Genomic DNA, 12,738 nt, shown 5'->3' with positions numbered 1-12,738 from the left:
AATGTAGATTCATCATAGATATCTACAGAAGGATTTTGTGAGGGAAGCTGGATAGGAACATGAGCCATAAGGTTATGTGTTTGAGTTTTAAGCATGGGAAAGATATGTTCATAAAACTGAACATCTCTAGAGACAAACTGTTGTTTTGTGAGAAGGTTTTGAAGCTTATAACCCTTTTGAGTTGTGGGATATCCCAAAAACAGGCAAGGAACAACCCTTGTCTTAAATTTATCTTTTGTTCTATCTGAATTATATGTCATGGCAAGACAACCAAAACACTAAAGATGATCAAAGTCAGGTAGCTTGTCATACATTATTTCATAGGGAGTCTTATGTTTAATCACAGGGGATGGTAACCTGTTTATAATATAGGCAGCTACTAGAACACAATCACCCCAATATGACAAGCTCAAGCCAGCACCAAACCTCAGAGCTCTACTAATTTCAAGTAAATGCCTATGCTTTCTCTCTACCACTCCATTTTGCCGTGGTCTATCAACACAGCTAGTCTGATTAATAATACCCTTTTCAGTGAACAAAGCAACACAATCTTGATCTTTGAATTCAATAGCATTATCAAACCTGATGATTTTAACATTTCTATCAAATTGATTCTTTGCATATGTACAGAAGTCCTTGATAGTTGTAAATGAGTCAGATTTGTTTTTAAGAAGATGAACCCAAGTTGTCCTAGTATAGTCATCAACAACAGTTAAGAAGAATCTGTATTTTTCTTTGTAGGCAACTTTGTAAGGGCCCCAAATATCAATATGAATAAGGTCAAATGGGCCTGCCACTGTGGTTTCACTTGGAGAAAAGGGAGATTTTGTAAGCTTTGCCATGGGACATGAAAGACAGATTTCAGTGTTATGTTGTTTGATGTGGTTTTTTAAACATGTAATATGTTTGAGCTTGCCTAAAGATGCATGTCCAAGTCTAACATGCCACAGAGAATAATCAGAACACTTTGCATTGCAAGATAACAAAACATTACAAGAGTTGTCATCAACAAGTGTAATTTTATCAGAACAATCAACTACATTTTGTTCTCTTTCTACAGTGTTACTAACACTTGGTTTAGGAATTTGGCTAACATTTGCCTTACATTTCTTGAACACTTTAGGCTTCTTTTCTTGGGTTGTGTTTGAGCTGAAAAAGGATCTTGAATCTTGGCTTGAGAGAGGCTGGTTTTGAAGATGGTAAAGTCCACCAGTGGCAGTCCCTATGTCTTTAGTTTTCTGTGTGATGCAATCCTGCAGAACACAGTAATCTTTGTAAAAAATTACTGAGCAATTATCATTTTCACAAAGTTTCTGAACAAACAATAAGTTTTGTTTAAAATCAGGAACACACAAAACTTCTCTCAGCTCAATTCCATTTGAAAGGTGAACATTGCCAATGTGAGTTACATAGGCTGTTCCTCCATTGGGTAGATTTATTTTGGGTTTATGCAACAATTGCCTCACATTGTGAAGCTTCTCCAAACTGGCTATCATATGATCAGAGGCACCTGAATCTATGATCCATGCACTTTCTGTATTACTAACATAGTGACAACATATCATACCTGCAAAATGGTTCTCAAGTTCTTCATCAGTGTCATTGTTTTGTTTTGCAGCTGCATTACTTGAGCTTCCACTCAGCTTCATCATACTCTGAAGCTGTTAAGCAATAGCAGCAGCAAGCTCAGTGCTCCCAACATTCAGCTGAGCATTATAACCACCCTTCTTCTTTGCATTGTGCCCTCCATAGTTTCCTTGACGACCTCTTCCTTTTCCATGATAAACTCCCTTCTCTTGAGCATTTTCAAAGCTCTTTTTCTGCTTGTTTTTGTTGTTCCCAGATGGAAAACCTATCTTAAACCAACACTTATCAGCTGTGTGGTTAGTTTTCTTACAAACTGTGCAAAAGAGTTTGTTTTCATTTTTGCTGTAGAGGGCTATGTTAGCACTCTCCTCCTTTTCTTTTCCCAAAACCTCATTTTGAGACTCCTTCTGCTGCACCATTGAAATAACTGTCTCTACAGTGGGTAGGGTGCTCATAAGCAAGATTTGACTCCTTAAAGCTCCATAGCTCAAGTCCAGTCCATTAAGAAACTGAAACAACTTATGTTCTTCTTTTTGTTGGTCTATTGCTTTTATGTAAGCAGTAATTTCAAAGTTAACATTTGTAATAGGACGATAATCATTCATTGATTCAATTTCTTCCCAGAGAACTCTCAAGTCAGTGTAGTAATCTGACACAGACCTTTCATTTTGTTTCACTTCATAGGGGATCTTGTTCAACCTATATTTTCTATTGCCATTGCTCACAGTGAACCTGTTTCTCAAGCTCATCCAAATTTCCTTAGACGACTTAATATACATGACTGATCTTTTTATGGATTCACTCATGTTGTTAAGCAACCAAGCTGTCACCATATTATTACAGGCTTCCCAGGCTTCCGTTAACACAGGGTCACTGCTTGATTTTGTAGGCACCAGTGGCAAAACCAAGTTTTCTCTTGGTTGCAAGAGAGATTTCCATGAACCTCTTCCATGGTCTGTATTCTACAGTTCCAGTGAGATGTGGTTCGACTTTTAAAGTGTTAGGACCATCCGAAGGATGTAGGTACAGTGGGCTACTACATTCTATAGTGGTTTTGCTGTTGTCACCTCCAGCCATAACTTAGGCTTTAAAGTTTTTTTTTTAGATTGGTGAACAAAGTTTTAAGCTTTGATGAACTACAAATGTCTTTCTACAATAGACATTCAAAGATACAAACTTTACACTATCTTGCAATGCTCAAGAAAATAACTTTAACAGATTCGTCACTTACCTCTCAGCTCTGATACCATGAAGAGAAGATAAATGAGAGAGGATGAATGCTGCTGACAGTTAATGGCAATGAGCAAGATAGGATCTTTAGGTTAGTGTACTTCAATGACGGCACAACCTTTGTGTATTATATTATGTTCTATCTATTACAAGCAACCTAGTTCTCTTTATATAGTAGAGAATCAAATAAGGGAAACAATCCCTAGAAAGATTACAAATAAAGACAAAAGGTGACTAGGACACCTAAGCAATACAACATGTGCAGCTCACATGATATAGTAAGATAGAATACTACTGCCTAGTCTCTTTACAGGATTTGGTGGTATACTCACCTGACCGAGTCACCGGGTAATATTGGATGTCGGGTACATCCAACATGATAGGCAATTCCATTTTTCTTGATATTTCTTGCACTTTCCGGAATAAAAAGACGGTGGATTTTGTGTATGTTCCAACCTCGATGATGGGGAAGCATGATGTTGGACACCCAAAGCTATGGTGCTTCTCTTAACAGTAATTCATCTCGAAATATAGGAACTTGACCATTTACCCATTTATCCTTCAAAGCAACAATTGTAGACCTATAGTCCCATTGCCCACCTTCTAGGTACTATGTTGTTGAATCATTTGTCCTGCTTGCACCACACCTTTCCAACCCCATGATAATCTTTGGTAGTTGGACCGACCTGTAGATTGTAGTTGAGTAGTTTGGCGAAATTTTTTGCGATTAGGAGCTGAGAGTTAGTTTGAATACGGCAAGCTTATTTCATTGATAATGCTGTATTGAAGTGACTAATGCTTCAAATACCCAAGCCATCCATCCCCTGAGGTCGGTGAAGAATCGTTTTGCGCTTCTAGAAAGCCTTTATGGTTTACGTTTTTCCAGAAAAAGCTTGCCACCGTTCCATCTATCTTGTTAGCTATTGTAGATGGAAGCTTGAAATCCGCTAGTTGGGGAAGGATCGAAGCAATTAAAGTTGAGTTGATAATAATCAGCTTCGTAGATTAAGACAAATTGCGATGACAACTTTGTGAAATTTTGGTCGAAATTTTATCCAACAGTGGCGTAAAATGATGACATTTAGAGCCTTGGATGTCAATAGGAGCTCCACGATATAGCCCAATTGATGTGTTAGCCTCCATTTGGAGGATAGTCTTATAGTCTTGTTGTGAGTTAAGAGGAATACTGGGAATGAATTTGATAAACAATTTCCGCAGATCTACCATTTGAACCGAGATTATGCAAAATCTGGCAGTCATGTGGTTCATAGATGTACAAGCTTCCGTGGTAGCTTGGAAGAAGAATAAAGAGTCATATGTAGAAAATAGGTGAGAAATAGAAGGACACCCTTGACGGAGGCTAATGCCCTGGAAAGCCCGAATATCAATTGCCATAGTCGTCATTCTAGCTCGATAGAATATCCATATAGAAGAGGAAAAGATATGGAGAGAGGGGATCGCCTTGACGTAAACCACACTTTGGACAGAAATCCATGGTTGCAGAACCATTGATAAGAATTCTGTACGAAACCATCGAGATGCATTGTTGCACCAGCTGAACCCACTTTGGCCGGAAACCGTAAGCTGTCAAGATCTTAAGCAGAAACAACCAGCTTACTCGATCATAGGCTTTGTTCATGTCGAGTTTGAAGGCCGCCAGTTAACGTGACTTTGACCGCTGCTAATTAATATTATGCATCATCTGATAAGAAATAAGAATATTGTCATCCATTTAACGACCTGGAACGAAAGCATTTTGATAGTCATCTATGAGATATGGGAGGAGCGGTTTCATGCGATTGACCATGCATTTAGAAGGACATTTATAGACAACATTACATAAGCTTATAGGTCGTAGCTGATTTACCTCCTCCGGTGGTGTGACTTTGGGTATTAATACCAAGAGCGTCCGATTCCATTCTTTCAGGAGATAACCAGTGGTATAGAATCGATTTACTGCAGATTCTACTAGATCACCTACATTATCCCAGTAAAGCTTGAAGAAATCGAAAGAGAAGCCATCTAGGCTCGGGGACTTGTTTTCGTCGATGTTAAACATTACATGTTTAACTTCTTGATAAAAGAAAGGAGCCAACAAGGACGAAGCAGTTTCGTCTGAAATTGTTGGAAGATGCAATTCTCTCATAGTAAAATCAATATCTTCTTCATGCTGATTTTCGTCATTCGCCAAAGTCGAAGTGGGAATATAAATATCTTGAAAGTGTCTTATAATAATAGTTTCAATCTCATGAGCATTATCTACCCATATTCCACTTTCATTTTTCAACGTATAAATGTGGTTTCGTCGCTTTTTAATCTTCAACCTGTTGAGCATTATCTACACATATACGTTTTCTGGATATTGTAAATGGGGTATATTTGGTATGTGTATATAATTGGTATGTATTGTTATTATATATATATATATATATATATATATTATATATATATATATATTATAATATATATATATATATATATATATATATATACCTTTGTGGTACACAAGCTTCAAAATATGTTGCAGATTTTCGTTCGACACAAGAGTGCAGACCTGCAGATGCTGGTCTGCACTTTTTTTTGACATAATTTTTTGCACAATTTGATGCGGTTTTAATTTAAGTTAAAACCGCATCAGTAAATAATTTACTGATCCGGCTTTGGACCGAATCAGTAAATAATTGGGATCTGCTGCGAGCCCATCTGATGCAGACCAAAACCGCATCAGTAAGCCCGATTTTGACCGCATCGGATGGGTTTTTTTCCACTACTGAGAAAAAGAACAGAGATGGGATTGAAAATAGGGAGAAGGAAGAGAGAAAAAAAATGAAGTGTGGGAAATTTTGGGGGTTTTGGGGTTTATATAGTTATCCGTTTCTGGGCTTAGAAAAAGGTGTATGGGCTATAATAATATTTAATTTGTGAAACTTAGACACTTCCTCTGCTTCTAAAAGATTGTTACACTTTCACTTCTTACACATGCTAATGCAAAACATTGACCACTAATATCTATGGTTTTGTATTTGTTAAAATTATAAGAAGTTGATATTTATATGATGAAATTTTTGATTTTTTACCACCTTTTAAAATCTCAATTTTCAAGATAACCACCTTATAAGATTATTTTTTTAAAAAATAACCACCTTATATAACCTAAATCTCATTAAATACATACCAGTTGACAGATCTCGTCCAACAAATCGGTCTTAAAGAATGGTTGAAACTTTATAAACAGTCTAATGAATAAAGGTGGAGGTGATGGAATCATTCTTAAATCCTTTTTGAGGATGATTTTCTTGACAAAAATTGTCAATTGATAAGTTTTTGGAAGGATTTCGGCCATATAAAGTGGTCATTTGAAAAAATAAACATATAAGATGGTTATTTTGAAAAACTTGATTTTATTAAGTGGTTAAAGTCAAAAAATCCTTATAGAATACTCCCTCCGTCCCATAATATAAGTCCTGATTCTGTTTTTACGCGGGAATCAAGGTTAAATGGAATCTTGTTTTATTTGAATTAAAAAAATTATTTTTATTGAGAAACACTTACATTGTTTTTTTTCTTTTTAACAAAAAATAAAAACTGTCATTTAATGTTGCATGGTTTAATGTGTAGAGGAGTTTAATGAGGTAAAAGATTCCATTTTGTCATTAATAAGGTGCAATGGAAGCTGAAATTATGATGACATTTTGGGAATTAAACTATTTTCATGAGGGTATTTTGGGTATAATTATTGATTGAAAATAGAAATAAGACTTATATTTTGGGACACCTTATAAGGAAACAGGACTTATATTATGGGACGGAGGGAGTACATAATAAGATAAATCTAACAAGATTACACATGACTATATTTTTCCTCACATGCAAATCACAAATGATGAACAAAGTGAAAATGATGAACAAAGTGAAATTTTTGAATAGTGATAAAAGTGAAAGTGTAACAATTTTAAAAAAATTGAGGATATTTTTTTGTATTGCAATAAAAAATGTTGAATATGCTATACAAAGTGTCAAATATACTATAGCCATGCAAAAATAATTTTGCTTTGCCAATCAGGAAAGACACAAATGCTCGGAAAAAGACGGTCTCACTTTAGTCTTAACGTGAGAAGTGTCCAAGTCCAAGAGATATGTTTTTAAAAGATGGATGAAAACTATAAACTGATTGTAGGCACATAATTGAGGATGAAAACAATGCATGTTTTAGAACGTCTTGATTGGTTAGAGAAGAAAGAGAGAATGATTTATGCATGATACTTAAATTATGACCAATAAAATGCGTTATAATCTGGTTTTTTATCATATAACTACTATATTGCAACGCTTAATTAATATATTTCACCACTTAACTAATTCATCGTTAAGCAATTTAAGGCTAGCATAACTATTAGGTCCAAGCGCTTAACTAATTTTGCCAGTTTGGTGCGCGCGCATGATATCAACAAGACATCAGCTAGTCTTACGTTATCATTAACGCGAGACCTTCTCTTCGCAAACGGACTCAAAAAAAAAATTAACTCTACCTCCGAAATCACATGTTACCTTTGAAAACGAGAGCCAATATTATAAATTTCGTCATACCTCATAGATGACTAATGTAAATTCATGTTCAAACCAAAAAGATGAAATAATCTATGATACTTTTCTTCCTTGCAAGAATTATATCCTCACTTTAGAGAGAGACAACACCCTTAGGCCTTAACCACTATAATAATAAATCACGATTCTTCATATTACATTAAATTTGGTCGCTGTAAGAAGCAATCCTTAATGGATGATAGTGCTTAGGATCGTTATCTAGCAAAGTCTTGAGCTAAGAGTAGAGGACAGATGATTACAGAACTCAGAACTTCAGGATAAGAGTCCTGGCGACCACAATTCACTCAAGTTGGCACTATGGTACTAATTGGTGGTCCTCCCAAGTCCCAACCTTATTAATATTACCATTCAGAGAGCTTTGTTCTTTGTTGCCAAATTTGAGAGCTCTACTACTGTAATAGGACACACATATACAAGTAGACTAGTAGAGTAAAGAGTGACACTAAGAAAAAAGAAAAAAAGATGACTAAATCAGGTAACATAAGGTTCGTGTTGGTGTCATATGTAATACACGCACATATTTTTTTGTTAGCCTTCTGTTTCCGGAGATTCGATGGCTCTGTGTAGTATAACCCGGGCACTTATAGTTCACAATATTTACAAATAGAAAAAAAGGGGGTCAAAGAAAATTCTCACCACTAATGCTGATTTGTGTTGAGAGAAACTCAGCAAAAGTTTACAATCTCCACCCATTTCGTTGCCAAGTAATAAAGGAGTCATCCAAGTTGATCTTTGATGAACAATTGTGTAAAAAATAAGATTACTGTAGACTATCTGATTAATTACAAAGGGGAAGAATATACTTCGCCACAACTCAGAATTATGTACAAAGTACACACAGGGGGATATATCTTACTCCACTTTGTAATTTCTGAAAAGAAAAAAACTTGAAACAGAAAAAAAAAAAGAATAGAAAATGTACAGGGCAAGAAGAAAAAACAAATCAACCAACCACAGCAAGCAGACTTTGGCGGACAGCAGGAATAGAGCATAAAATGGAGCCAAAGATACCAGTGAGAGCATATGCAATAGCGCAGAATGGGAGTGCCTCTGGTTCCTTTGCTGACAATGCTGCTGTTCCTAATCCGTGAGCACTATATTTGAACACCAAAAACGTTATTTTGATAAGTGAAATGAACAATGGCACAAAGTTGAGGTATATAGGTATGTTCAATTAGTTGCAACATTTACATTACGGTCTCCAACATACACTTTAACCTTTACTCTTTTTAACAGGGTATTAGTAATAACCACAAGTTCAATTTTTTATAAAAAACAAACAGCGACACAAATCCAGCAAGATCCTATACGATACTATTTCATATTTATAACTGTAAGAACATGTGGTAAAGGTTTTATGAATTTTGACCCTTCAAAAGCAGAGGTTCCAACTAATGGAATATAGAGAGTAAAATTTTCACCTAGATGCCGTGGCTATTCCTCGAGCAATAGGATCACGAAACTGCAGCTTATCAAGAACGACTTGCACAAAGTTTGCCCCAACAAGACCGGTTAGCACCACCACAGCAGCCGTTAAGGACGAATTTGTACCTAAATAACCAATTGTTCATCAGGCTTTTATCTTGGGAAAAATGAGGTATTACTTGTAAGGGTAACAGAGCATAGAGCTTTTACCTTCAAACAAGGAGACAATGCTGAGGGCTAAAGCCACAGTAATGCACCGTGGTAGAATTGAAATAGTCAAAGATCGTTCCAGCCCAACAAGACGCCCCACAAGAGCAGTTGAATATAGAGAGAATACTGTTGCGACAATGATAGATGTAAAGATCTCTGCTGCATGCCTCTTTACAAGCTGAGAAGTATCGAACACCAACAATTACAGGTCATAACATTAAGAATATAATTAGACATTAATATTCAAGAGCAATAATGATGATACTAGTGGAAGAGAATTCCAGTACTTTTCTTTGTTTGAACATTGAAAAAGCGAAGGAGATAATAACAGATCCCAAGAACCCCATCAAAATGTCACCGGCTCCAGGGTTTGTTGACACCTTGGTAAGATAGTATCCTTCACAGACACAAAATTATAGTGTTAGCCTAGGAATTAAGTTCATCCTGCTCATATTTCACCACAAAGCCACCCATTAGATTTTGTCATACATAAAACAATAAAAGCATAGGTAACAAAAAGTAGCAGACGGAAAGGACCTGTCTTGGCCAAAACAATACATTACTATAGAATTTGAGCAAAGTTGGTTACAAACCTAAAACAGGTTCAATTCCAGATTTTGATATGTATCCAAAGGCGAAGGCTGCCAAATCTGCTGAAAGTGCACAGCATATAATTGGATGAAACAACATCTTCAAACCAGACGGCAACCTAAATGCAAAAAATAAAAAAGATAATTAAGGGTGTGTTAGATAGGAGAATTTGGAGGGAAAGGGAGATTCATTTTCCCTTTATTGGATTTTATAGAGAAAGGAAGAGAAGAGAATAGAATTGGAAGTGCAAAAAAAGTGCAAGTTTCTGAAATCAACAATTCTCTTGTCATCTTTACATCAGAGAATTCAGAGTCATGAAAGTTAAAGCATACCCAGTGCCAATCATGTAACCAAGTACTGTTGATGCGAGCAAGAAAGGAAGGCAGGTACGAGCAGCAGTTCCCAGGATTGTTGGGTATAGGTATGCCCCAACAAATGATGCAATAAAAATGATACTCCAAGCCCACACTTCAATAGTAGAAAAGGGAGATGGTTTTGACATAGGTTCAGCAGGTATCATTTCAGTCTTGACAATATTCCTCACTGCTATAGCTGTATATGCAGCAACACAAAGCGAAGCCAGCCAGCCACCAACTATAGGGAACTCAGGATAGAAAGACAGTAACTAATCAGTGCTCGAACCATTATAAGGCTCACGTAGAGCCATATGAATATATCAGAAAATAAAAGAAATTATCTCCTGTATGTAGTGAAAGAAGACATGTCACACAGTAAAATTAGTTAAGGCAATCAGAAATAGCTGGACTATAGGGATAGAGTTGAATGATGAATTCATCGAGTACTATGTACTCAGAGATCCGAGTTATAGTTTTCAACAACTAACGTCCTGCGTAGCATACAACATTTAGTCATGTACTGATGTCTGAAAGATGCATACTAGAGCGGGGAAAGTGGTTTTTAGGTCCATTATGTGGCGTATTTATTGGTGATGAAGTCTTTCTCATGTGAAACAATTTTAGTTCCTCGTGCTTTCAATTCTCAATTGCATTTTACAACATGCAATGCTATTCAATGAGATCAGAAGATGACAAAATTTCTGGGCTTAAAGGCTAGAGGTAATCTTCGGAAAATGCAGTGAGAATGACTAGCATTCTGCTGAACAAGCTTTGACTGAGCAATACACGATATCAGATGCTCTCAGTCATAACAGTACATAGTTTCATGTATTCATCCAGCATCAGCTGAAAGGGAAGCAGAACACTGTAAAGAAGTTTGAAAGAGCTTTACAGGTCATTACAGTAAGTTTAAAGAAGACTTACAATTAAAGGGAGAGTATAGATGCAGCATGAAGTTAAAAGGCAATATGTGTGAGTACCTAAAATGCCAACGATCTTCAGTCCAGATGCAGCAGGTATGTCTCCAACAGCAAGAGGCAAGATAACCAGCGAAGGAACGTAGAACAAGGGGAGCCACCTTTGAATGAACAAAAGGGCTGGCTCAAAAAAGCTCATCAGACTTGCTGCAGCCGCAGGAATCGCTGTGTCCAGGATCATTAGAATTGAAAATGTACAAAACATTCCAAATAACGCACTTGGGAACTTAATTGATGCATTCACAAAAGCCTGCTTCAATAACTTATCCATTGCCAATATAATCCCAAGTGAAACAACCAAGTGTAGTACACCCAACACCTGATTATACAAACACCAAATCACCATCATCTTTTGAGCCAATCAGTCAAACCTAATACTCATTACTTCCTGAGTTACATCAATTTTGCAATCCTAATCAATAAAATTGAATGAACAATACTCAGTATTTAAGTGCCTGATTCATAATAATAACACAGAAGCCAAACTAACAATTCCAACCTCAATTTGAATTGAATCAGAGCAAAAAGTTCCAAAAATACAACAATCAGACTTACTGACTATACACACAATATGATGAGATCAATAAACACACATAACCATCAAATTTTAAATTTAAAGCTAAACCAATACAATATTCCACCCAAAAATTAACATTTTCTGAATGACATCATGACATCATGAATGAGAAAAAAGAAAGCTGATACTTACAGTTTGAGAAATTGTTGCAGTAACGCCATCTTTTGAGCTTGAACCAAGTGAATTTGCTAAAATTGTTCGAGTTGAACGACTTTTATGAGGACCCAACTGCAAAAATCGATACCCATTTCCAACAATTTTAATGGGTACCCCTGATTTTTCATGATTTGATTGACATTTAATGGGTTTAACACCAACATTAAAAGAAAGTTGTGGTTTTTCCCTGATGAAATTTTTATGCATTTGGCGATTGAAAGAAGGGCTAAATGGTAATTTAGTTACAACTGCCATGGCAGTAGCCATGGTAGCAGAGGATGGTAGTGAAAATTTTAGTTTGAGGGTAACGAACTATGAGAATCTGGTGGGGTTTTGTTGGCATTTTTTCTTGGTTTTTGCTGGGTTGTAAATTTTGTAACTTTTGTGGGACCTTAGAATTTACTCATTTAGATTGTTTTTTTTTGAAGGGATAGAATTTAGATTGTTTTGTATGTATGGATACAAAATGGCCGTTGGTATCAAAGAGATATAGCCAGAGCCAAGAAGATCATCTATTCTCCCGGGGAAATTAAAATGTGGTAGTGAATGATGATCAATTGAAGAGGCTATCTTCCTATCTCACTTCTTTCGGCTGTCACAATTTTTCTGTTTCTTTGGTTAATTGGCGTCTTTAGAACATTCTTAGGCTCCGTTTGGTAGAGCGTAAAACACTTTCAACTGAAAATGAGTTTACAAGGAAAACCTTTTACATAGGAAAACTCAATTTCATAAGCATTTTCCTTTATTTGGCTGGATGGTAAATGTTTTTCCACTCTATAAGCATTTTTTATTGTTTGGTTCAATGGAAAATCAGTTTCAACTATTAATCTAGTTGCTACCTCTTGAGTGTTAGTTATTGTTCTTTTACTACTTTTTTTTAAAAAAAAAATCTAAATATATATCTATTGGCTTTCTTAAATTACTATGGGAAGATGAATATAACATTTTTGCTAGAAAACAAAGTCATTCTTATAACATTTTTGCTAGAAAATTATTATTGGCTTCCTTAAAAATTTTCAGCAAA

General features: G+C 35.9%; 2 protein-coding genes across 2 annotated transcripts; both read right to left on the bottom strand.

The window, feature by feature from the left end:
- Positions 1-1,664: 1,664 nt before the first annotated feature.
- LOC125497839 (uncharacterized) lies at positions 1,665-2,420 on the bottom strand. The gene has a single exon (XM_048645538.1). The coding sequence runs from the start codon at positions 2,418-2,420 to the stop codon at positions 1,665-1,667; it is 756 nt and encodes a 251-aa protein (XP_048501495.1).
- A 5,727-nt stretch (positions 2,421-8,147) lies between these two features.
- Positions 8,148-12,107, bottom strand: LOC104893058 (plastidal glycolate/glycerate translocator 1, chloroplastic). Its single transcript, XM_010679113.4, has 8 exons — positions 11,691-12,107; positions 10,985-11,300; positions 9,981-10,242; positions 9,651-9,766; positions 9,345-9,454; positions 9,058-9,235; positions 8,844-8,973; positions 8,148-8,516 (listed from the first exon to the last, which is right to left on the bottom strand). The coding sequence occupies exons 1-8, from the start codon at positions 11,979-11,981 to the stop codon at positions 8,366-8,368; spliced, it is 1,554 nt and encodes a 517-aa protein (XP_010677415.2). The 5' UTR covers positions 11,982-12,107; the 3' UTR covers positions 8,148-8,365.
- Between the last annotated feature and the right edge of the window lie 631 nt (positions 12,108-12,738).

The sequence above is a fragment of the Beta vulgaris genome, chromosome 5 (genome assembly GCF_026745355.1).
Source record: "Beta vulgaris subsp. vulgaris cultivar EL10 chromosome 5, EL10.2, whole genome shotgun sequence".
NCBI classification, from domain to species: Eukaryota; Viridiplantae; Streptophyta; class Magnoliopsida; order Caryophyllales; family Amaranthaceae; genus Beta; species Beta vulgaris.
Note: the sequence above shows the minus strand (reverse complement) of the source record. Positions and strands in the feature narration are given on the sequence as shown.

Excerpts from the sequence above, each read along its gene's own strand:
- LOC125497839 (XM_048645538.1), bottom strand. The coding sequence starts at position 2,420 with ATGGTGACAGCTTGGTTGCTTAACAACATGAGTGAATCCATAAAAAGA.
- LOC104893058 (XM_010679113.4), bottom strand. The coding sequence starts at position 11,981 with ATGGCTACTGCCATGGCAGTTGTAACTAAATTACCATTTAGCCCTTCT. Across the intron at positions 9,455-9,650 it reads TGGAATTGAACCTGTTTTAG|GATACTATCTTACCAAGGTG; the intron begins GTTTGTAACCAA and ends GTGTCTGTGAAG. Across the intron at positions 9,236-9,344 it reads CAATGTTCAAACAAAGAAAA|CTTGTAAAGAGGCATGCAGC; the intron begins GTACTGGAATTC and ends GATACTTCTCAG.